Source organism: Carettochelys insculpta, chromosome 1 (assembly GCF_033958435.1).
Source record: "Carettochelys insculpta isolate YL-2023 chromosome 1, ASM3395843v1, whole genome shotgun sequence".
Classification (NCBI taxonomy): Eukaryota; Metazoa; Chordata; order Testudines; family Carettochelyidae; genus Carettochelys; species Carettochelys insculpta.
In genome coordinates this window covers 355,431,453-355,458,098 of record NC_134137.1, presented here as the reverse complement: position 1 = coordinate 355,458,098, position 26,646 = coordinate 355,431,453, and the positions used below count along the sequence as shown (strand labels likewise).

General features: G+C 41.5%; 1 protein-coding gene across 1 annotated transcript in view; it reads right to left on the bottom strand.

Annotated features, from left to right (window-relative positions):
* Positions 1-26,646, bottom strand: part of RELN (reelin) — a 543,431-nt gene that overhangs the window by 81,735 nt on the left and 435,050 nt on the right. Inside the window, exons 32-40 of the mRNA XM_075016845.1 lie at positions 23,301-23,459; positions 22,043-22,231; positions 21,549-21,822; positions 18,910-19,050; positions 18,635-18,812; positions 13,703-13,787; positions 8,920-9,102; positions 7,313-7,484; positions 7,114-7,216 (exon numbers count right to left, since the gene is read on the bottom strand). Coding sequence (XP_074872946.1) covers positions 7,114-7,216; positions 7,313-7,484; positions 8,920-9,102; positions 13,703-13,787; positions 18,635-18,812; positions 18,910-19,050; positions 21,549-21,822; positions 22,043-22,231; positions 23,301-23,459 — 1,484 coding nt within the window. The remainder of the gene's footprint in view (positions 1-7,113; positions 7,217-7,312; positions 7,485-8,919; positions 9,103-13,702; positions 13,788-18,634; positions 18,813-18,909; positions 19,051-21,548; positions 21,823-22,042; positions 22,232-23,300; positions 23,460-26,646) is intronic.

The following is a 26,646-nucleotide window of genomic DNA, read 5'->3' as shown; positions in this document are numbered from 1 at the left end:
TACAAATTTGTTCAGTTGACATAAATCCAAGATAGGTCTCCATCAACCTTCCTTTCTTGGGGTGAGAAAATAGTGGGAGTAAAACCCCATTCCCCTTTGTTGAGAAGGGACTTATTCTATTGCTCCTAATTGGAGACAGTGCTCCATCTCCTGTTGTAACAGGGTCTTCTTCTATGCATTATGACCACCATTGTCAAAAACCTAGGAGGGTGGCTGGGTAGGTTGGACAGAGAGAAACAGGAAAGAATAGACTTGGAGAATTATTTCTAGTACTCACTTGTCTACTGTGATGTTTTTCCAGACTGAGTAGTAAGGAAGAAAGAGGTCTGTAAAAGCGCTCTGGTTATGTTTGCATTCCAGTCATGGAGGAGGTGTTGAACCCTCAACCAATGTTTGAAAATGAATGGCATAAAGTAGAGTATTGGGATGTCATAGGCTGGTCTTGATTCTGGCACCCATGAAGCTGCTTTTGTCTGGAGCACCATTTGTACGCTCACTGTTGCTGGGAATAAAGTGGAAGCATTGGGTATAAAATTGGCCTTGGTTCTTCCTAGGCTGGGGGAAAATACATGTTGAACACTTTAAGAGCTGCATGAGCCTCCCTGAGGGAGCGCAGGGAGGCACTGGTACTCTTGGCAAAAGGTTCTTGTCCCTCAAATGTAAGATCTTCATCTGTCATTTGTATGCCCTTAGGGAAGCCAAGAGGTTCTATATATCATGACCACCATTGTCAAAAATCTGGCCACAGTGTCTGTGGAGTCGAGATGTCTAGAAGACCATCCTGGCTATGAGGGTTCCCTCTGCTATGTTCACCTTGTACTGGTCACTTATGTCCTCTGACAATTGATCAATAAATGGTCTCATTGTTTCAAAGAAATTGTACATGTATTTTGTCAGTAGGGCTGTATAAAATTAGTAATACGGAACTGTTAGCAGGCTGAAGAGTACAATTGTCTACAAAAGATATCTAGTCTTTTCTAGTCTTTCTCATATGACATTGTTTTATACTGTGTTTGTTTGCCTCACTGATGTATAGCATCCACTATTAAAGAGTTCAGAGCAGGATGGGAGAATAGAAATTCTGTTCCTTTGGCTGCTATGCAATATTTGTGGTCTATTCATTTGAAGCAGGGCAGAATGGTGGATGGAGTTTTTCAAATTACCATAGCCAGATCCACAATGGCTTCATTGACTAATAAGGTGATCTTGACTGATGGAGATTTCTGAAGAATGTCCATTAACTTGTGTTGGGTTTCCAGTAATTCAGCCAAGGAACTGTCCAGTGAGTCTGCCACCCTCTTAAAAAGTTTTAGTTAGAGGTCTCTTGCATTGAATGACCTCACTGATAATTTTTTACAGTGGGGGCATTTTTGTTGAATGCCTGCCTCCGCCAGACAGTGAGCATGTCCATTCAATACTGGAATGGATAGCTGGCAGGTGAGGAATCTTTTGAAACCAGGGAAACCTAGCATGAAGAGAGATGGCTTGGGAAGGGAACAGAGGAGGGAATTGCATTTTTTTAAAATAATGAATGGGTAGAATGAACTGGGGTAGTACAGAATAAGAGTTGAAAAGGATTATTTTATGGGCTGACATGATGAGGAAAGGAGAGTTGCTGTGTTCTGACCTAACCCTAGGGCAGTAAAGAATGAACTGAGGGATGCTTGACAGCATGTGCTGATTGAAGGCTCTCAGCAGTGCAAGACAGCAGTCGCATGTGTGCCAATACCCAAGCTACTGCTGCTGTAAATCTCCAGCTGTAAGAGTAGGGTGCTGAAGCATCTGCAGTGCAGCACCGACAGGAACACTCTTTGAAGAATAAGTATTAGTTTAGCCGCAAATATTTGTAAGGCTGGATCCTTTCTAGCTACCTACATGTCTGTGAGAAAGCCATGGCTGTGGGATAGTTTCAATAAGCTTTTAAAAGTCAGTGTTTTTTAAAAACTACTACTTCAGTATATGGTTATTTGGGGCAAGATCATTGCTTTCCCTGTATTTCTGAGTAGTGGAGAAAAGGAGCATAGAATTATAGAATCATAGAAGAGTAGGACTGGAAGGGACCTCGAGAGGCCATCGAGTCCAGACCCCTGCCCTCATGGCAGGACCAAGCACCTTCTAGATCATCCCTGAAAGCCATCTATCTAACCTCTTCTTAAATATCTCCAATGATGGAGATTCCACAACCTCCCCCGGCAACTTGTTCCAGTGTTTGATCACCCTGACAGTTAGGAACTTTTTCCTAATGTCCAACCTGAACCTCCCCTGCTGCAATTTAAGTCCATTGCCTCTTGTTCTATCCTCAGAGGCAAGGAAGAACAAGTTCCCTCCCTCTGCCTTATGACACCCTTTTAGGTACCTGAAAACTGCTATCATGTCCCCCCTCAATCTTCTCTTTTCCAAACTAAACAAGCCCAATTCTTTCAGCCTTTCTTCATAGCTCATGTTCTCTAGACTTTTGATCATTCGCGTTGCTCTCCTCTGGACCCTCTCCAATTTCTCCACATCCTTCCTGAACTGTGGTGCCCAGAACTGGACACAATACTCCAGCTGAGGCCTAACCAGCGCAGAGCAGAGCGGGAGAATGACTTCTCGTGTCTTGTTCACAACACACCTGTTAATGCATCCTAGAATCATGTTTGTTTTTTTTTGCAACAGCATCACACTGTTGACTCGTATTTAGCTTGTGGTCCACTATAACCCCTAGATCCCTTTCTGCTGTACTCATTCCTAGGCAGTCCTTTCCCATTCTGTATGTGTGACACTGACTGTTCCTTCCTAAGTGGAGCACTTTGTATTTGTCCTTATTAAACTTCATCCTGTTTACCTCAGCCCATTTCTCCAGTTTATCCAGATCCTTTTGAATTATGACCCTATCCTCCAAAGAAGTTGCAACCCCTCCCAGCTTGGTATCATCTGCAAACTCAATACATGTACTTTCTATGTCAATATCTAAATCCTTAATGAAGATATTGAACAGAACCGGTCCTAAAACAGACCCCTGCGGAACCCCACTAGTTATACTTTTCCAGCTGGATTGAAAACCATTAATAACTACTCTCTGGGTATGGTTATCCAGCCAGTTGTTCAACCACCTTATAGTAGCCCCACCTAAGTTGTATTTGCGTAGTTTATTGATAAGTATATTATGTGAGACCGTGTCAAATGCTTTACTGAAGTCTAGGTATGCCACATCCACTGCTTCTCCCTTATCCACAAGGCTCGTTATTCTATCAAAGAAAGCTATTAGATTGGTTTGACATGATCTGTTTTTAACAAAACCGTGCTGGCTGTTCCCTATCACCTTACCACCTTCCAAATGCTTGCAGATGATTTCTTTAATTACCTGCTCCATTATCTTTCCTGGCACAGAAGTTAAGCTGACTAGCCTGTAGTTTCCCGGGTTATTCTTGTTCCCCTTTTTATAAATGGGTACTATATTTGCCCTTTTCCAGTCTTCTGGAATCTCTCCCGTCTCCCACGATTTTCCAAAAATGATTGCTAAAGGGTCAGATACCTCTTCTATCAGCTCCTCGAGGATTCTAGGATGCATTTCATCAGGTCCTGGTGATTTGCAGACATCTAATTTTTCTAAGTAAATTTTAATTTGTTCTTTTCTTATTTCAACTTCTAAACCTACCCCTTTTTCACTAGCATTCTCTATGTCAGGCAATCCTTCAGATTTCTCATTGAAGACCAAAACAAAGAAATCATTAAACATCTCTGCCATTTCCAAATTCCCTGTTACTGTTTCTCTCTCCTCACTGACCAATGGCCCTACCCTCTCCTTGGTCTTCCTCTTGTTACCAATGCATTTGTAAAAAACCTTCTTGTTTCCATTTATGCTTGTAGCTAGTCTGACATCATTTTGTGCCTTAGCCTTTCTAATCTTGCTCCTGCATGCTCGTGTTGTTTGCCTATATTCGTCCTTTGTAATTTGTCCTAGTTTCCATTACTTATACGATTCCTTTTTTAGTCTGAGATCATGCAAGATCTCCTCGTTAAGCCAAGGCAGTCTTTTGCCATGTTTTCTATCTTTCCTACGCAGCGGGATAGCTTGCTTTTGGGCCATTAATAATGTCCCTTTGAAAAACTGCCAACTCTCCTCAGCCGTTTTCTCCCTAAGTTTAGCTTCCCATGGGACCTTACCTACCAGCTATCTGACTTTACCAAAATCTGCCTTCCTGAAATCCATTATCTCTATTGTACTGTTTTCCCTTCTACCCTTCCTTAGAATTGTGAACTCTATGATTTCATGATCACTTTCACCCAAGCATCCTTGCACTTTCAAATTCTCAATAATTTCCTCCCTATTTGTTAAAATTAAATCTAGAACAGCTTCCCCCCAGTAGCTTTTTCAACCTTTTGGACTAAAAAGTTGTCTGCAATGCAATCCAAGAATTTATTGGACAGTCTGTCCCCTGCTGTATTAGTCTACCAACATATACCTGGATAATTGAAGTCCCCCATCACCACCAAATTCTGGACCCTGGATGATTTTGTTAGCTGTTTAAAGAAAGCCTCATCCACCTCTTCCACCTGGCTAGGGGGCCTGTAGCAGACTCCTAGTAGGACCTTGTCCTTGTTTTTTACTCCTCTGAGTCTAACCCAAAGACTTTCAACCCGTCCATCTCCTACATCCATCTCCACCTCTGTCCAAGTGTGTACATTTTTTAATATACAAGGCAACACCTCCTCCCTTCTTTCCCTGTTTGTCCTTCCTAAGCAGGCTGTACCCTTCAATACCAACATTCCAATCATGAGTATTATCCCACCAAGTTTCTGTGATGCCAACAATATCATAGTTGTATTCATCTATTAGTACTTCCAATTCTTCTTGTTTATTTCCCATACTTCTTGCATTTGTATATAGGCATCTCAGACATTGATTTGGTCTTGCCTCCCAGTTTTGCCCTGGCCCTCTTTTTACTCCCAGTGTAGCCCATACTCCCTCCCATTTCAAGTTCATCTCCCAGGTATCCATGCTCTCCACTTACCTGCAGGCTTTGCTCCCCTGCCCCCGTCGAACCTAGTTTAAAGCCCTCCTCACTAGGTTAGCTAGCCTGTGTCCGAATATGGTCATCCCCCTCTTCAAAAGGTGAATGCTATCTCTGCCTAGCAGTCCTTCCCGGAAAAGGATCCCATGGTCAAAGAAACCAAAGCCTTCCTGGCGACACCATCTATGCAACCAAGCATTCACCTCTAGGATACACCTGTCTCTGCCTGGGCCCCTACCTCTGACAGGCAGGATTGAAAAGAATACCACCTGTGCCCCAAACTCCCTGACCCATGCCCCCAGAGCCCTGAAGTCACTCTTGACCTGCTCAGTGTCACACCTCGCAGTATCATTAGTGCCCACATGGATGAGAAGCATGGGATAGTAGTCAGAGGGCCAGATAATCCTCGACAGTGCCTGCGTAACGTCTTGGATACGGGCCCCCGGCAGGCATCACACCTCCTGAGATGAAATGTCAGGGCGACAGATGGGCGCCTCCGTCCCCCTCAGAAGAGAGTCTCCAACCACTACTATTCTACATTTCCTTCTTGCAGGGGTGGCAGTAGACTTCCCAGCCTTGGGAGTACGGGGCTTCTCCTCTTCTGTATGGGGTAATTCTTGGTCTCCTGTATCGAGTACAGCATAACGGTTTTCCAGTACCATGGTGGGAGGGTTCTGAGCAGGGGTGGGACACTGCTCACTGCGACAAGTAACCAGCTGCCAGTGTCCACCCTGGTCCACCTCCTCCAGTGGTTTATCAGCCGTCCTGTGCACTGGGACGGTTACCTCTGCAGTCTCCACCTGAATACTATCCAGGAACTGCTCATGGACTCTGATACTCCTCAACCTGGCCACCTCCTCCTGTAGCTCCCCCATCTGCCACCTGAGAGATTCCACCAGCAGGCACCTTTCACACTGAATATTCCCCTCAGCCTGGGTATCAGTAAGTGGGAACGGCAAGCCACAGTCCTTGCAGAACCACACCGGGATCTGGGTAGAAACATCCATGGTCAGGCAGTCTGTCTGGCTACAGGCACAAGTGGAGGAGACAGCAGTAGTGCTGGCACAGGTGCTGCGGGTCTTCCTAACCATTATAGTCCTCTCTGTCACACTCCCTCCCAAACTCCCTCTTAAACTCCCGTCTGCAGCTCCCTGTCCACTTCACTCCCCTGGTCGCTCCTGCCTCTGGCTTTTAAGCCTGCTGGCCTCTCTCAGGCCCTCCCCCTATGAGTCACACAGGGGAAGGCTGATCGAGGGAGCAAAAGGTCAGGCAGGCAGTCCCAACTGCCACTGGAACTGAAACTGAAACTCCCCCCACCTGGAATCAAAATGGCAGTTCAATTGCCAGCAGTTAAAGCACACGCTCACTCACCCAGAGATCAGCACTCTCACCTGGTAGCTTCTTCAGCGGCAGGCTCACTTGCTCTCCTCCCTCTTAAACTCCCCTGTCTGCAGCTCCCTGTCCACTTCGCTCCTTTCCTCCTTCACTCCTTTGCTCCTGCACCAGTTATTACCCCCATTGTGTGTCACCGTGTAGACAAAGAGCAGCTTCTGGTCTTCTCCCTCCCCTCTACAGCTGGGGGGATAGCAGGCAGGCAGAAGCAGGGAATGGGTAGAGTTTTGGCTCCACTGACTCAATATTAGAGCCAGTACAGATAAGCCCATGTGGAGAAGAAAGGAAATTGCTATGGTCTTAGACTAAAGGCTATCCCTTATTCCTTGCCAGTTCTGCTTGTGGAGCCAGTGATGCACTCAGTTAGAGCAGATGTCAACATTTACAATGTAGGCTTTCATTTTATTTTGAAGATCATTTTCCCGTCCTCAGAGCTGGTCAGTAGAGAGTCTCTAACTCTGAGGACAAGAACATTTCTGCCATCAAATGTAAACATATATGTAGAAGTAGTTAAAAGAACTGTAAGAAAACAGAAGAATTTGAGGGATAAATTTTCCATAGCTGTATGATAAAAGGCAGCTAACCACACCCACAATAATTGTGGGAAATTATACAGATCTCTATATTTGTGCAAAACCAGAAAAAAAAAGCTACCAAAATGAGATCAGTAAAGATTAAAACTCCTCCCTGAAAGAAAACAGAAAGTTTACACTGCGGAGATAAGTACCTCAAATTGGATTATGGTGTTCTCATTCACATTCAAATCCCTTGTTGTAATGGAATGTTCTCCAACTTCATTTGAAACAAACACCATAGCAGAATCTTCCTCCCTACCACAAAAATGAAAGGGGTATTTTAGGTTTGGTTTATCTGAAGACCATTTATTTTATGTTTATTGAGGAGAGGTGGACTCTTTTAATACGTACGGTGCACCCTTTGACGAATAAGGACAATAAAGGCCAATATTACCACCAGGGTAGAAAAGCCAGTTATCTTCTTTAGGACCAAAGTCGAATGTATCCAGAAGTATAACAGGATTCTTTAGGTTGTTTCCATTAATAATGAAGTCATCTATTATCCAGATTTCTTCTTTCTTGCCTAAAAAGAAAGGGAGAATGTGTTGTATTAACTGGTTAGAGTAGAGACTGAAAACAATAAACTATGGACTAGAGTGCAAGTCTCACTGCATCAATCATAAGCGGGAACATATTTTGTGAAGAAAAAAACCCCTCACAGACATGGCCCCCAACTGAGAAGCAGAAAAAAAAAGACACATTCACCCCAATCCCTTCATGTTCCAGCCCCAAGATACCAGGGCTGGATTTACTCTGCTGGTGGCTCAGGGCTAGTAGATTTTGTGGCTCTCCCTAGGTTCTGGGGTGTGGTCAAAAATGAAAGGTTCAGTGTGCAGAAGAGGGCTGCCAGGGAGCAGGTTGTTGCCGGGGTGGGGTGTACGAGTGTGGTGGAGCTGCAAGGTCTGGGTGGTAGGTGAAATGCAGGAATGGGCTCGGGGTGCAGGGCCTGGGTGATAGGGGGTGCAGAAGGGACTGGGGATTGGAGCACCTACTTAGTGCAGTTGGGAGGTGGGGAAGGTGGCTCCATGCTGCCCTGCACTTCCTTGCACAGCCCCCACCATTGGCTGTGATTCCCAGCCAATGGAGCCATGGGGGTGGATGATGTGGGGAAAGATTATTAGGACTGGGTCTGAATTGGCATTTAGCTACTTAAACTAACCAATGGTGCACTAGAAACTTGCCTGACATGTTATCACTCTCTACTTCCAAAAAGTAAATAATAATAAAGCTGAGTATATAAACAAGAAATCAAACCGCGTGAGATAAGACAATTATATTATTGTGTTTAAATTATAACTAGAATTTTTGAATGCTTTGACATCACACTATGAATTCTTTGTGATGCCACAGAACTATTTCTTTTTCAACACATGTATATGTTAAACACAGCAGAAACAGACAAGCTCCCTTTGGATTTATATGATTTTGAAGTTTATATATTGCTTTCCAATTTAACTAGCAGATTAACCACAAAGTATATTCTTCTTATTCTGCTTTTAATGCCTTCTGGGGCATATTGGGCCTGATCCTCATTTACTCTAATAACCCCACACAGCCAGAGGCATGTTAAAGGATGCTTAGTATAAATTACAATCAGGCTCATTAGGAGTAATAAGATAGGTCTTAATAAATTTAATATTGTAGAGTACATTTCTAAACTCTCCCTAAGGACCAAATCCTGCTCATTTTACGCAAGTAGTCCCAAAATATTAAATTAAATACTTTGATTTTAAAACATCAACAAGCACTATTGAAACTGCATTCATAAAAAGTGAAAATATAATGGTATTGTAATGTCTTGCAAATCCAAATCCAAAATACTTGACATTTGAGTATTACACATCCTGTATATAATTACCACAAAATACTGTACAAGATTCAGAGTCCTGATTATTATTTAGTCAAAGTAAACAACTTCAGAAACATTTGTACTTGGAACATGTGTTTATCATCATTACCACTGTTGTAAGGTTGCCAGAGCCTAAAACGTGTAGAATTGGTTTGCGCAGTGTATGGTAATGGAACGTTAATGAAGAGAACATCAGTAGACTGAGTGAAGTAAAATTCATCTATTAGATGCCAACTGACGCCACCGTTGATGGAGTGTTGTAGCAGAATAGAATGAGACCTCTCTGGGGTACCTACAGCACAGTGAATAAATACATTTACATTCATTATAATCTGATTTGCAGAAATATTACTTCATAAACATATATTTTTAATTAAATGTAATTAGGCAACCCTTACTTTTATTACAGATTTTTACACTATGCATCAATCTTTTTTATATAACCACTTTAACTGTTGGCAGGCAAACGACATACTGTACATATGCATCCTCTTCAGCATTCACCTGGATGGAACTCTGGAAAATGCTACTGCTGCAAGGGTTACATTTGTATGGATAACAACAAGAAGTCTTTTGGCACCTTATAGACTAACAGATATTTTGGAGCATAAGCTGTCGTGGGCAAAGACCCGCTGATATAAGTGATATATACATAATAACAGATACTTTACTTGGACAAGATCTGCTAACAGAATTGCTGGGTTGTTTGGCAACGTGGCTGGGGGTTAGCTCTGGGCCCCCTGGAAGGGGCGGGGCCTTGAGTGAAATGGGTGGAGCTCGCAACTAACCTTCCCCAGCCTAACCCTTCTGCACTGCCTGGGTCTCTGTTGCCCTGGGCTTAGCACAGCAGCAGCAGAAGCTGGAGCCAGGGGGCCTTTAAATTGGGGCCCTGGGACAGCTGTCCTGCCCCAACACTGATGGCCCTACTTGGACCCAAAGCAATTTCAGCATTATCAGTTTTTATTTCAGGACAACCAATTTCCTTCCCTAGCAAACAACCACTATTTTTCAACAAATCAATTTTTTGTAATGGTACAGTATTTGTCTTCAAGAATTTACAATCTACAAGAACTCACGTCAGCAACGTTATTTATGTGAGTTGCTTTATTGATTGATCTGTAGGTATTTACTTATAAGTCTTGATGAAAAAAATAATGATGCCTTCAGTCTAGTCCTGGAATTTTGTGGCTGAACCAAGAATAAGACTCAAGTCTTCTTACTACCAGACCAGATCCTTAAACATATGACTAGTCTTCCTTCAAGAATGTAAGGATGACCATAATGGGGCAAACCAATGGTCCAGCTATCCCTGTATCCTGTCTTCTGAGGCAGTGAATGGAACAGGGCAATTTATTGCGTAGTCTACCCTTTGTCTTCCAGTTCCATCTTATAGCAGTCAGAGGGTACAGGACACACAGAGCATCACGTTGTTTCACCGGCCACCACGGCCAATAGTCATTGATGGATCTATCTTCTAGGAACTTATCTAATTCTTTTTTTGAACCTAATTATTGTTTTGGCCTTCACAACATCCTCTGACAATGAGCTCCACAAAATCCTGTGACTGTGCATCATGTGAAGAAGTACTCTTACATATTTTTGAAACCTGCAGCCTATTAATGTCATTGGATGATCTCTGGTTCTGGTGTTATAGGGAAGGAATAAATAACATGTCCTTTTTTCTGCATTATTAATGATTTTATAGACATCCAGTGCATTCTTTGTGCCGGTACTGAGTACTGGCATCTCAGCAGCCTCAGCCATGGGACTGTCTGGGGGTAGATGGCAGGGAGCCAACTGAGTATCGGCTTCATTTTTTTTTTCACTACAAAAAAGGGACTGTAGACATCTATCATTTCTCCTTTCATTTGTGTCTTTTCCAAGTTGAACAGTTCCAGTCTTCATAATCTTTCCTCAGAGGGAGGCTGTTCCACATGCTCAATCATTTTACATTTGACTTGAAAGAGTTAATGCTTTGTTCTATTTTCCTCACTAGTTACATCTAAAGTACAGAGATCTTTTGAACGGCGGACTTCCAGAAGATCTCTTCTGAAAGAACTTCTTTTGAAAGATTAGGTCTACACACAGAAAAGCGGATCAAAAGAGCAATCTTCTCTTTCAATAGACAGTGTCCATGCAGCCCCCTCTCTTTTGAGAGAATGGGCCAGGGATCAAAAAATCAGGCCCCATAGAATCATAGAAGAGTAGGACTAGAAGGGACCTCGAGAGGCCATCGAGTCCAGTCCCCTGCCCTTATGGCAGGACCAAGCATTTTCTAGACCATCCCTGAAAGCCATCTATCTAACCTCTTCTTAAATATCTCCAGTGATGGAGATTCTACCACTTCCCTTGGCAATTCGTTCCAGTGTTTGATCACCCTGACAGTTAGGAACTTTTTCCTAATGTCCAACCTGAACCTCCCCTGCTGCAATTTAAGTCCATTGCCTCTTGTTCTATCCTCAGAGGCAAGGAAGAACAAGTTCCCTCCCTCTGCCTTATGACACCCTTTTAGGTACCTGAAAACTGCTATCATGTCCCCCCTCAATCTTCTCTTTTCCAAACTAAACAAGCCCAATTCTTTCAGCCTTTCTTCATAGCTCATGTTCTCTAGACCTTTGATCATTCTCATTGCTCTCCTCTGGACCCTCTCCAATTTCTCCACATCCTTCCTGAACTGCGGTGCCCAGAACTGGACACAATACTCCAGCTGAGGCCTAACCAGCGCAGAGTAGAGTGGGAGAATGACTTCTGATGTCTTGTTCACAACACACCTGCTCTTTTGAAAAAAAGGGCCTGGGGGATGTCTACATGTTTTCTTTTGAAAGAAGCTTTCAAAAGGGGTCTCTCTTCCTGAAATGGGAAAGAAAGAGTGATTTAGAAAGGAGCACCACACTCTTTCGATTTACTTTCGAAAGAACACTTTTTGTGTGTAGATGTTCCACATGATCTTGCAAGAAAGCTACCTTTCAAAAGAACTTGCTAGTGTAGATAAAGCCACTAAGATTTAGCTTCTAATTTTTTTCTCTAACTGCTTCTTTTACTCTGTTGTTTAGAGAGATGGTGGTGGGACTGTTCCCTCTAATTTCTATTTTACTAACCTTATTTTTGTGTACTTCCCCTTTTTGAAGTTAAATGCTACAGTGATTGCTTTCTTTGGAATTTCCCCCATTTCCCTACAAGGATGTTAAATTCAATTACATTGTGGTCACATAGTGGTTCCGCTACGTTCACCTCTTGGACCAGATTCTATGCCTTTCCCCTTGTGGGTTCCAGGATAAGGTGCTCCAAGAAGCAATCATGAATAATTCCTAGCAATGTTCTCTACATCCCATCCTGGAGTGATACATTCCTAGTCCATGTGAGCACAGCTGAAATTTCCCATTATTACCGGGGTTTTTTGTTCTATGTTTCAGAGGTTAAAATACTCCCTGTAATACCTAGTTAGTAATATAGGGCCACGGTCTAAAACCCTTACTAATGCTGAGTATCACCTTGCTCCAAAAGTAAACTTCATAGGGAGTCTACAAGCCTGCTTCAGAATTCGACCCACAATGTCTTGAGTATACATGCTTATTGGAATGCCGAGTAGGCTGAGCTGCGTTTTCAAGCACTTTGGTAATGTTGTATCTTTTGTTGTTATTATATTTGAAGGGAGAACTTTGAAAAAAACCCAAAGTCAATAGTTAAGATTTTGCTTTTAATCTCTGCTAGTTGGGCAAGTTCATAATCATTTTCCTTTTATTTCCACAAAGGCAATTTAATAAGATCAGCAAGTAGCCAAATTATAATATACAATGTCAGACTGGAATAGATCCAAGTAGAATCCACACGACTTTTTTTTTAAATGCCCAAATAGAAATTGATATAAGACTTTTGTTTAAAAATAACCAATGTGGTTCTGAATATTTTGGCTTTTGTTCTTTGGTAAAGAATCAAGTAACATGAGAGCAACTGTGCAACCCCTCATTGTAGGTAAATCCCATTTCAATTAATAGGAAGTTAGAATGCCATAGAACTGCAGAGATGTAAGCCCTATGCAAGTGGACCTGCATGCTTGTATGAGCTCCACTGAAGTTATTCATGCAGAACTGGTGGTCCATACACACATACTTCCTTTTCATAATAAAATTATGACACATACTAGAAAAAGTCTGGTTATTTGGAAATGAGGCTCAGAGTGCATCAGCAGCTTTGGCATACATATATTGGATAAACTGTTTCTAGCTTGTTATCTCTAATGGACATGGATTATTCTTCACATATTAATCATAATTACTATGCTCATTTATGTTATGTCTTCTTGGAAGTCAGATGGTTAGTAACTTTTAATATCTGTCAGATTGGGTTATATTTTCATCAGGGACCAGAATGTGAAGTCTCCATACATGGCTACCAATTCTAAATCATCCAGAATAGAGACCATTTAATTAATTCATCAATTACTAAAAACATTTCAAATAATTCTAACTTATGAAATTCCAAAAATCTTTAAATTTATGCTTGTACGGGTTACTCAAAAATGGCTTTTTTCTGGACAGCACAAGTTTTTAGGTAGATATTATGTATGACGTAAGCTAGGACTGGGATATCATTTTAAGGCCAAATTATAAACTCCTGGATAAAAGGAAGCAGAAACAGAATGAGTGGCAGCTTTAACAAGAGTCAAGATAACAGCACAACTACTATTAGTTTGATACTTCTTAGATAGAATAAGTGTGGTGAACCTACTTAGTAGTAAGATGAGCACGATAAAAATTCCATAGAGATTTCAATATTATTTAGCATAAACAAATATCTATTTACATTAATTTTGTAAATTTAAACCTATCTACTTATCTGTAGCAATATATGAGGAAAGCTACTGAAAAATGCAAAGAAAAGATTTGACTTACCTTTTGCTATAAATTTTAATGAAAACTGGATGTATATAGTATTTGTACAATCTAGATCTCTTGAAACAAGAATTCTCAGTCCTTCCTGTAAATACAGAATATACACAATTAATGTTTCCCATATTTCATGTGGGCGTGTTTATATTTCAATCTTGCTACATAGTTTCAAACAGGGATTGTAAAGGCTTATTTAAAAATCGAGAATCTGAACTGATAAAACTATTTTCTCCCCAGAATTCATGTATACCTTTTTTCAGAAACATCTAACACTTGACAGTATGCTGCATTATGCAATCTGCATTATTATACCTGTTTTATGAGTATTTTAAAGAGATTTTACACTGAGCTTGAACTTTTTTGTAGTAACATTTAATGTGATTTCAATTTAAACGGCACAATGTGAGGAGATCAGTAAAGGGTGGGCCAGACAGAAGAGTATGCTTTTAGTGCTGATATTCTCCTAGATTAAAGCAATACTTTAATAACTTCAGGGTATAGATCAAGACTTTATAGATCTTCCCTCTCAATAGGCAGGTAGTTGTATTGGGTCTGGACAAGGAGTTATTACTATTTACCATTACCTGTTCTCTTTTTATTTCTGGACCACCGCCCCTGAAATGGAAAAGGTGGAAATACATGGAGTAGGCCTGTTAGCTAGTTGTGTGATACGGCACCTATCCCTATGTGCGTAGGGTCTGCCTCCACTATTAAGCTTTTTGGCCTCTGAGATTGTACAATTCAAGAACAGGCAGGTTGAAGAGAGGTTGCTACTCCAAACGATGAGATTGAAAACCTCCTGATTCAGGTTCTACTCAGGAGTTGTTGACCCTCTACCTGCTGACCCAGTTTGCCTGGTGGTTCAGGTCCCCCTTGATATGAATCTCTCCCAGAGAAAGGAGGCACTGTTCTGACCACCTCATTATTTACGCTGTTTCTGTATTTAGTGCTGAATTGCAGGTTGTTTAAATATGCAACCATAGCTGTACTGTCTCATTGAAACAGAGTACTGATCCCCTTCTGGGCAGGCTGGGACATCTGAAGAGCTAGATTGACTACTTTCAGCTATAGATGGCTTATCCTGTGAGCCCTTTGCTCCTGGCTGCACAGGTTGTGAACTGTTTATGTTTAGGTCTTCAAGTGAGCAGCGACAGTGAGGAGTAAAGAATCTGGAAGGGATATGGGCATGCCTTTGTGGGCATTGTCTTGAACCGGCCACCAATATTAGGAATGGAACACCATCAGAACCTTTTGATATTTGATGTCATTATGAAGGCTTAAAAATGTCTGATGTGTGACTATGCCCATGAAGTGATCCCCACCCAGGACATAGGATAGTCCTAGGAATTGGAGGCATAGTATGAGGATGGGCCTCCTGTAGCTCTGGAGCAAGAAAATAAATTCCTGCATGAAACCAGAGATGAAGAAGCCATGTTTCTGAAGGAGATTCGGTGTCTGAGGTGGCCCTGCATGCTGCTGATTCTGATGGGGCTCTGATTGCTATGTCATCCAGGTACATTTGCTTGTAAGTTCCTTCAGATCTGCGTCTGGGTATTATCACCACCATCTTTGTGAAAACTCCTGGGGCTGAGGACAGGCCAAATGGGAATGTTTGGTACTGATCATATTTTCTGCTGTAGGTGAACCTTGCAAGTTTGCAGTGGCACCATCCAACGAGGATATGGAAATATTTTCATTATAACTACTGAAATCAAGCACTTCCCTAGTACAGGAATGAAAATGTAGAGGCCAGGGTATAGATCCAAAACTTCATCTTCTTCATCCACATTTCAAGAATGGCTCTGATACACATGCTTCTGTGCAGCGAAGATGGAGCAGAGCCCAGATAACCTTTCTTCAGAGGGAACACTCTCTTTCACTCCCATACCCAAGAAGATGAGATATTTTATTTTGGATCAGACTGTGTTTTCTGGGTATATGGGAGCTGGATGACTGGAAGAAAAATGGAAAGTGCCGAGCTCTGGACCACTATTTCCCTGACCCACTCATCTGTAGTTGATTTAATCCCTTCCTCTATGGAAGGGGTTGGCAACCTGTGGCTCTTGGCCTGGCAAGGTAATTTGCCAATGGGCCACGAGACATTTTGCTGTCATTGACCATCTGTAGCCATGGCTTCCACAGCTCCCAGAGGCTGCACTTCACCGTTCCTGGCCAATGGGAGTGGTGGGAAGTGAGGTGGGCCAAGGTGGGGGTGTTAAACAATCCAGGCTCTTTTTGTCTCCACTCCCCTAGTGATCTTGTTAGTCTATCTGTGCACCTGTTCTAATTTGAATACATAGTCTCTCTTAGGTCCTTTTGTTGAACTGCTATAATACTTAATGTTGACTATTTGCTGAAGCTTTGAGGGAATACTGGTGTATTATCAACAAGAACAACATTGTCAGCACCATTAAACTTTTATATACCTCCCAAAGTGCTTTACAAAGGAGATAAATATTTTTACACAAACTTTTTAAATGGGACTAGACCAAAGCACGTAAACGTACAATTAATGTGTGTCAGCAGGATCCACATGGACAGTTAGTCCCTGGTAGGCTAGCTTAAGGTGGAGTCACACCCTAAACAGTTGTGAACTAACTGTTCATGTAGACAAGCCCTAAGTGGATGGCCCTAACTTTGTGTGAATCTGGGGGTCAGAACCATTACGTATGGCAGGGATCTGGCAAATATAGTCTCTGCATGGGGTTCCTCACAGAGTTTTTTGTTTTCCAGGGACCCTTCCCCACAGGTATTTCTTCAAGAAGGACCAGTCCAGGTTTAGGATAGTTAATATTCTTGCCATGATTTAGGTAATCTGAAGTTGGTTAACTGGAATGGAAGTTGTATAAAGAAATATTTTTAATGATTTAATTGATACACCTAAATGAATATTTACACTTCATTTTTTAGAAGAACTGAACTAATGGTTTGACAACATAGCTGTGGATTTGCACACTAACTGAAAAAGGGTTGTATATCAGCTCAAAACTAGAGTGCTTGTGCAAACAAATAAGTGAGGGGAGACGCACAGGGAGAACCTCTATAAGACATTCTAGAGGAGCCAGAAGAGGATCTGAAACCCGGCACACTCAAGATAGACATGCGATAGGGTCTCCCTCACATCACAGGAGGGGCAGGTTTCAGGACTGGGTGAACTGTGCTAGGTACATGCTTGTACTCACAACTCCAGTTCAGTTCAACAACTGATATCTTCAGTGGGCCACAGGACTAAGATTGAGTACAAACTGGTTACAGGAGAGTGATAGAAGAGAAGAACATTAACCTCAGATTAAACAGTGTCTCTCTCTTTTCCCAGGGTAAGAGAATAGGATCAGCTCCAGAGCACTCAAATCACCTGTAGTCGATCAAGAACTTGATGGAATCAATTAAGGCAGCAGGCCAATTAAGACAGCTGGAGTTAATTACGAACTTGTTAGAATCAATTAAGACTGGTTAATGAGGACATTTGAAGCTAATTAAGAACCAGATTCCCTCCAGTTATTTCACAGCATGCAAGGAGCTGGAGTAAGAAGGGCACTGTTGGAGGACTGGGAGTACAAACGCTATCAGGTAAGGTCCTGTGGTGAAGATAAAGAGGCAGTGGTGAAGGACTATGAAGTGTCGTAGGGAATCATAGCAGACTCAGGAGGCACTGTAAACTGCTGCAATCCATAGGATCCTTGTGCTGTAACCTAGAGTAGATGGTGGGCCTGGTTTCCCTCCATTGCCTAACTGTCTGTTTGCCACTTGAGAGTTGATCTAGATAGTGAGACACACAAGAGAGGAAGGACTACTTTGGAAAGGGGTCTGGCCTGTTCCCAACCCATTAGGATGGGCAGCAGAGTTTATGTGGATTGTTCTCCACTTCTCCCATGCTAGCCAATGATGCAGATGGCTAAGTAAACGGCATGTTTGTGCCACTGGGGAAACTGAAGGCTAATGTTAGCCTCTAGGGTGAGCAGTCTGCTTAAAGGAAGGAGCCCACCAAGGTTGATAAGGAGCTTTGTCAAAATATACATATAAACTAAGCTTCATATTTATGACGTTCTTTAGTTTTTTCAAAGTACTCTTTTCTCCCCCTCTACACACACATGCACATGCACACAAATACATACAAAATAATGCTAAATAGTCCACTTCATGCAAAATTTTTAAATAGCCATGTGGGTTGAGGGTTGTATGAAGTGGATTATTTAGATGGGGGATTTAGACACACAACTCCCATTTATTTTTCCAAGCCAATTATGAGGTTTGGGCACACAACTCCCTTTAACCGAGATTTTTCCAAGTCATTATGTGAGTTGTGTGTCCAAGCCTCATAATTGGCCCAGAAAAATATCAGTTGCATAGTTTTTATTTGCATTTTTTAGCTTTGTTAGAAATGACAGCAGAAGCTAAAGTAGTACAGGTTGAACCTCTCTCGTCTGACACTTGTATAATCTCACCGGTGCCGGACGAGAGAATTTGCTTGACCACGGGAGGTCAATATTTTCTAGCACATTACCAGCAATTTCACTGTTTACTGAGCTCTTTAAGGGTAAGTTGCAGGTAAATAACAGCATAGAACACTGAGAGTCAGGACTGATGGCTGTAAAACAAACTTTATGGGACCACAGGAAACTCGGCCACACCCATGTAAATGGTTGTCCAGCTAACTAAAATCATGCCAGATTACAGATGTTGTCGGGTGAGAGAGTTCTGGATTAGAGAGGTTCAACCTGTAATTGGAACAATAATATGTTCTATGCTCAAAAAAGGAAATGCACTAACACAATGACTAATTCAGACTGGAAAATAATATCAAATCTGAAGAATAATCTCTTGTTTGTAATAATTAATATAATCATTTGCAGAAAACAAAGAAAGGAAAATATACCAGCTATTATTAAGAGTATTGCTATTTTATTAAATGTTTGAATTTAAATAATATCTAACCCCTTTAAAAATGAGAGCTGTTCCAGATTTGACTGTGTCACTGTTCAGGTTTCCCCTCTCAGCACCGTAGACTTCAGGCCAAAGATCAGGATGCAAGTTACCATTGAAGTCATCTTTCAGAACAGAAGGCAGCGGAGCAATAGGGACACAGTAAGGCCCTCCAAAGCCTCTGTCACACCTGACAACATGGTGGGAAAAAGGAATTATCTATCTGGGATAATAAAAACACAATTTTACTATGAAAACTGCACAAGATGTCAAGTTTGTCTACTTACACACAGTGGCCTGAGTCACAGATTCCATGACCTGAGCACATCCAGGGACATCCTGTAGCTAAGACTACATTATCAATAGCCCAAGAATCTGCTCCAGGAGTGTAATCATACTGAATCCATCTGAAACGTGTTCGGGGAGAACTAGAAAAACAGAATAAACATAGCTCAGTTTGAAAAACAGCATTCTACCTGGGAAAGGCAGAAGAAATATTTTAAATGTATTCCAGCTGAAATTAAACCTGTCTTTAAGTCTAATCATAGTAGAGTGTATGAAGAAACTGATTAAGGATTGTAGGATTATTGTGTCTACTTCCCTTCAATATCTGTCTGAGTCTCCAGTTTTCAGTACTGTACACATAGTACTTTGTCTGCAATGGGACATTTCTGATGCTGAATTCATTGCTTAGATTCGCAGTTCAGATGTGTGCACTGTGTAACACAATGTGGTTGGGAAAGAAGCATTTAATACATTAGTAATCAATAGCTTCTCCCACACACAAACAACCTTTCAATGCAGCTAGCAGTTTATCTCCATTAATTAATTTGTTATAAAATATGGTATGTCGGGCTAAAATTCAGGATTCAGAGTATTCTATCCTGTGTCTATTGAAACAGAAGTAGGATTCGCTCCTGTGTATAGTTACCAGGGTTTTAGAAAATCATAATTTCATTAGAATAAGAATGCACATGAAAGAACTTGTCCAGTGTCATGTAGGGAGGAAGGAACTGATTTTTTATAGATAGATAGATAGACAGATGTCTATAACTGTTGCTTATCATGCAGTATTATCTATTATGGATGCAAGAAATTGACCTCTCAGAGGTTGCAGCCGACCACTATAATCTCGAGTACCAAGGAATAAGGGAGGTCAATGGGATAAACTCTCTCATTGACCTTCTCCACTATGGACAGCCAAGTTAGCCAAGCACAGATATGTCACTTTTAGCTATGCAATTGCTGTAGGTAGAATTGCACATCTGTGGTCAACTTACTTTCCCTAGCACAGACATGGCCTTAGTCAGTTAGTACTTGTAGAGGGTATAGGCAAGGTAAAGCATGGAGCTGTGTAACTGAGTATTCTTAACATTATAGGAAACCTTTGGTTTAACGGACCCTGATTTAATGGACTTTGGAAATAACAGACGCTGTCCACCAGCCCCCTGCCCAAAAAATGTCGACGACTCACCAGAGCCACTGGAGCTGCCGCTGGAGCCACCACAGGGAGCAGCTGGAGCCACCATGGCCACTGCAGTGGCTGGGACCACCAGGGTTGGAGGAGCCACCAGGGCTGCCACAGTGGCTGGGGTCACTGGGGCCAGTGCCAGTCCCTCCAGATAAATGCTGGTGACTCACCAGAGCTACTGGAGCCTCTGGATCTGGAGGAGCTGTCACCATGGCTGGGGCTGCCACAGGAGTGACTGGCACCACCGGAACCAGAGGAGCTTCTGGAACTGTCACAATGGCCAGGGTATGGGGGCCAGAGTTGCTGCCAGGGCCACTGGAGCGGCTGGGGCTGCCGCCATGGCTGAGGCCACAGGAGTCACTGGGGCCACTGGGACTGGAGTAGCCGCTGGAGCAGTCTCAGACAGAGTACTCCTTAGTGCATCTTGCAAGTTGCCTCCAGTCCTGCAGATTCAGATTTAGCAGACTTTTGGCATTAGTGAATGCCCCTTCTCCCTTATTAGTCCATTAAACTGAGGGGTTACTGTAGTGTGATAATAGTTAGCATTACACAGTTTAGTACTCTTCCTATCTTGGACAACAGGTTTATTCAGAAAGCAGACCTCAGCACATCAATCATATTTGGTCACAACTTATCGTGTGCACATTAAAGAGCAGGGACCGTAATTCTTCCTAAAAATGGAATTTTATTCTCAATCAGAGAGGCTGAGGTTGGCAGGCTGAGCAGCAGCACATTCTGATTTGCTATGTCATGATTAATTCTGCCGTATTGGGTGTTACGTGGTTATGCTATGTAACATACAACTGTTATCAAATTTATACTGATATGGTGATGATTTAATTAAATATGATGAAGGCGGGAGAGGTGAAGTCCTATGACTATAAAAAGTTTAAGTGCATAAATCTTGGTCTGAAACAGCATTGTACCTATCTGTGAACATGGCATGCCCTTATTTTAAGGTGTTTTTTCTTCCAATATGTGTGACTGCATTAATTTTTTACTCTTCATTTGGTGCATCTTTAAAACTCTGTAATGGATTTACAGCCCTTATTATGGTTTGGTCATAGACAAGGCTCAAGAATTCCCTTAGCTAAATTTGATACAGGTTGAATATTCATAGTCTGGCACACTCAGGACTTGACTAGTGCTGAATGAGAGAATTTGCCAGACCACAGGAGGTAAATATTGCTTAGCACATTACCAACACTTCCACTGCTTACTGGGCTCTACAAAACATTAGGGGTAAATTAGAGCTAAATATCAGCACAGAACATTGAGAGTCAGGACTGGTGGCTGTAAACAAACTATGGCACCATGGGAAACTTGGCTACATCCATGATAAGTGGTCATCCTTCTAACTAAAATATTAAAAGATTCCCAAGATGAGTGGTATTTGTCTGGATTAGTTCAGAAACCCCTAGTATTTTGATATACAGCTAACACAATAATTCTCACATGGTTGCAAGTGGAAGGTAGACAGTAATTCGCCTCCAATTCTGGAATCTTTCTGATCTGTAAATCGAACTCTCAGTGTAATGTTGACAACCTATGCTTGGAGGAACACACTCTTCAGTCACCAGGTGCCAGTCTCTCCCATTGTTTAAGGAATACTGTAAGTGAATGCCATGGGAACTGCTGAATGGCTTGCTGCAACCCATGCTTAACTCAAATTGCAGGAAAGTGGAGGCTGATACATGGAAATCCCAAGTCTCAGCATAACGAGGTTTTCCTAAAAAAAGAACAAAAATATTTCCAACAGTATGTGAAGTTTGTTTTGCCTTGTAATCAAGTCAGCACTTTCAACTTTATAGTATGAAAGCATTTCTCCTTATCTCAACAGATTATTATAAAGCTAACCCCCATTTTTCAAAATGGATTTTAGAAAGATATAAACTACCTGTAGATCAAAAAAAATAGGTCTCTTCAGACCTTCCTTTGAGGACACGTACCAATATCTTCAGTGAATATCAGAGCTGTATCCATAGAGAGGCAGTCAATTTCTACTTGACCTCCTTGGATCCTGTACCAGTTTGCCTGTAAATCCACAGAGCCATCAAATTTATCTTGAAAACCAGTTTGAGAGCTGTCATTCATTCCTATAAGTACATCATCCAAGGCCCACTGTGCTGAGTGTTTACCTACAGACAGAAAGACAAAGTTAGTGAAGCCCCAGCAGATATTTAATCATGTCTCCACTATGCAATTAGAGTAGCTAAACCGTCTGACAATTCAAATACTAGCTTCTTGTGAGGATAGAGTTGAAGCAATTAAAATCTGAATAACCATATCTGGAAGGTACTCAAGGTACAATCCACCATCAATTGGTGGCTCTAATTCTGAAAAACACAGATATGCCTCCCCCATTTATTTTTCAATATGGAATATTAATGCCATTATGATTTTTTCCTATTTTTAAATAAAGTACTCCCTGAGCCTTTGTTATGCAGAGTGGGCTTCTCAACCTGCCCTTTCTCTGGTTAAATTGGAAGGGGGTCCTGACTAGCTAAGATGCGAGTTCTGGTCTGGAAAAGGGAGACGTGGTAGGAAAAGGTTGAAAACCCCCTGGTGCAGATGATATTCATGGAGTTGTTCCTCAGCTTTTCCATACTCTTCTCAGCTCTCCTCTTGCCTGAACCCAGCTCAACAAACCCATCAATCCATTTCCCTTTACACTCTCACATTAGATGTCCTCCCGTACCACCTCCTCCCACATTAATGCTATCTAACTGAGAAGCAGAAGAAGAAAAGAATGACAACCACCTTTATCTTATAAATTGCAGGCAAAACATACACAAAGATGATAAATAAGGCTAAGCCATCCTATAAATTTACTTGGCCCATCCCCTCGTTTTCTCATTCCCTTGTCTCTTGTCAATCATAAAGTTTGATTTTAACTTAGATTGTGAACAGTTTGCTGCTGGAACACTGCCAATATTCACTCTGTAAAGCACCATGTATGTTTATGGTGCTGTATAAACAATAACAACAAAAATAATATATGACTGAGAAAAGCCCTATTTAGCAGTAAACTATGAAGAGCCTAAGAGCAAATCTGTGACGTTGTGGCTGAAGAGGCATAATACATTTTTGGCTTGTTTTTCCTAAATTAAAATTTTCATGGCCTTAACCTTATTTCCATGCACTGGAAGACTGGATGTTTGTTCTTTGGAAAGCTGCTTATCATATTTTTAGTAAAACATTATGTACCATGTTGGGGTTGCCACCATCGGAAAGCAGTTGCAGCTGTTTTAGCTTCACGAGGCAGTTCTATTGAAACAATCTGTGGTTCTAAGTAAGACATGAAATCCAGCTCTCGCAGCAAATGCCAGGTTATCCCATTGTTATTTGTGTATTGAACTACGAGCCCTGTATCAAAAATGAACAAAGTCATTTACTTAAACCACACAGAAAAAAAAATAAGGCCAATCCTTTGATCCTTACTCAGCCAAATCCACGTTATCCTGTACACTATATGACATGGACAAATGGCTTGTTATTTTCATGTAGCATATGTGTTTTTGTGAAGAGAGGACATTATTATTGTTGTCAGGATTACTGGTATGTTGCTTGCTATCAAAGGCAGAGTCTCCCTGTGGCTGTGCAGTTACAGCCCCACCAGAGCTAGAGAGATTGTACCACTGAAACTGTGGGAAGAATTTGACTCACCATCTTTTATTATATTTAATATTTATGTCGTATAATGAATCCTTGCAGCTTGTTGGGGTCACTAAGAGGATTTTTGCAGGCTGTGAACCTAGGCCTTTCTAAAGATTGCTCTTATCATCTAGCCCTTACTATATATACACTACCTCCTTAAAAGTTGTATTATCTCCATTATCTTAGATTTAGTAGAGCTGTGGAGAACAGAAATCATTATCAAAGGGCCCACAGCCACCCCCAGCTGGCAGCATGTGTTTCTGTTGGTGATGCATATTCACACATCCCTCAATGCATACAAAAGAACTTATTCTGCCTATGGATGGAAAAAATTAGAGGGAACAATGGCTGGGATCATCCATCATATAAGATAATGGAAGAAACACCAGTAAGATACTACGGGTTTGAGTCTTCTCTCATAGTTTTACAGGCCATTGAGGTCAGTGGATTTACTTTTGACTTACACCACTGTAAATGAGAGGAGACTCAAGCACTGTGAATGTGATGTATAAAATGAAGCTCTGGTCCTGATTTTGAGCTCATTATGCTGGCATAAATCAGGAAATTCACTGACATCAATGGTGTCAAAATGGAGTGTGAGGTAAAAGAGACTCTCCTGTGTAATGAACTCACTTATCTTGCTTCTCCTTCCACTTACCTGCAAATTAAACTGGGGAATTCCATTTAATTCAGTGGACTTAGCCTTGATTCAGATATAAAGGGAGAATCAAGCCCTTCCTCCACTGTTATTTTATTCTAATTTTCTCACTCTCTTTAGCTACTTAGCAAATAAATTATACTGTCTAAATGAGATCTGACTCAAGCCCCAATGTTAACAAACACTTTTAGCTTGACTTTCAACTGGGGTCATGCTTTGCATATTAATATGATAATAAGGTAACTTTCTTATAGTTAGATCACTACTTCTAACGTGTTAATCTTAAGGCTACAATTCTCTCTTTAAGGTTGCGGGAAGTCAAGGATTCTGTGACTTCTGCAGTGGCTGGTGCAGCTGACTCCAGGTCTGCCTGAACATCCCATGGACAATTGGACTGGCTGCTGCCAGAACAACCTGGGGCTAACTCCTTGTTATTTCCCCTGTGCCAGCTGCACTACCTGCTGTGTGGGAGGTCCCAGTAAGCTGGCTCCAAGGATTACCTGAGCAGCAGCCAGTGTGCTTGGTCCAAGGAGTGCCCAAGCATCATTGGTTCTGGGGCAGCTACACTAGTCGCCCCAGAGAGACCCAAGGACATCCAGAGAATGGTTCTTATGGAGCAGCAGTTCAGGGCAGTCAGCACCCAGCACTGGAGCAGGGCCTCCCAGAGAATGGGGCCTAGGAGAAGCCAAGTGCCAGAAGTATACCTTTAGTCAGGGGCATAAAAGTCATGGACAGGTCACAGACTATGAATTTTTATTTATTAGCCATAATCTGTCCATGACTGTTACCAAAAAAGTCCTAACTAAATCTTAGCCTTAATATATCTTCAGAACAGTATTATTAGCTCCATTTTACCAATAGGGGACTGAGGCAGAGAGAGGCTAAATGACTTTCTCAAGGTCACACAGGAAGTCCACAGGACTGGGACTTGAACATACAGCCTAACCAAGTGTCCTAAGCATTGGACCATCCTTCTGCCTTTATTTTGGCACTGCCCAAATAAAAATAGGATATTCTGATTTTAAAACCAGTTATGAAAATTATACCCTACCGTGACCATGCCAGAATCTGTATTTTCATTGTTTCAGAATGTTGTGCAAAGATCTGGAGATTTACATTTAAACTGCCAGTATTACACTAAGTCTGAGAAGTGTCTGTGGGATGCAGATCACATGGGGAGTAGGATCTTTTGTACATCAAGTTTGTCAAACGATGCAGAAAAGATGTTATTTGTTTCTTTACCTGTCCTGTCAGGCAACATCCCCGTGGTGCTGACAGCATCCCTATATGAATTGAGGTTTATCCTGGTACTGAGTACAGAACCATGCAGAGGTAATTTGCTAAAGTGCATATTATTTGAACTCATATACAATTTACACTTGGAACTGGTACACAGTCATCTACATAAGCCTAGACATACTTTCAAACTGTTGTAGAAGCAACTGACAAATCACATTGTGTCCTGTTGTTACACTCTGGGAGGAAAATTAGAAAGCGCACAGGAAATACACACACAATTAATTTTGATTCACGTTCAGTGTGTTTTTTTAAACAGCATTCTCATAACACAGCAGCTATCACTCTCCCTACTTCACACGCAGCTAAGCTGGCAGCACAGGGTTGTAACAATGCACAACAAACTAGCTTTTAAAACACTGATTACCAATGTATTTTACGTTTCATTGGAAGCTGAGTTCATTATGATGTAATGCTAATAAAAACTATATAATGTTCCCAGCTGCCCTTACATAATAAACATATAGGGCCAGATCCTCAACTGGCATAAACTGTCACAGTTCTAGTGTCTTCAGCAGAATTACATAAATTTACACTAAATGAGGATTTACCCCTGAGTTACTTCCTTATTATTACAAAGCCCAGAACTTCCCGCTAAGAAAACAACATAGGGACACTACAAAAATAAGGGTATAAGCAGCAGAAAAAGATTTATTTCTTTGTCCTAAATAATACTTTCTTCAGATTCAGTTTCATAATTCTGTATTCAAGAGGTGAATACATATAATAAAATTAACATCAAGTTTGTGTGGCTTGGAGGTAAACAGTATATAAAAATATAGGAGTAGATTGCTTGTTTTTTATTCAAATTATTTATGTATTTTTCATAAGAGGGGGCAAGCTGGTTGATTTGTATTAACTATGAAATGAAGTTATTAATTCTGCAAAATACATTCACTGTAGAAAAACACCGCTAAAAGATGGTTTCAAATGAAAAGGGAC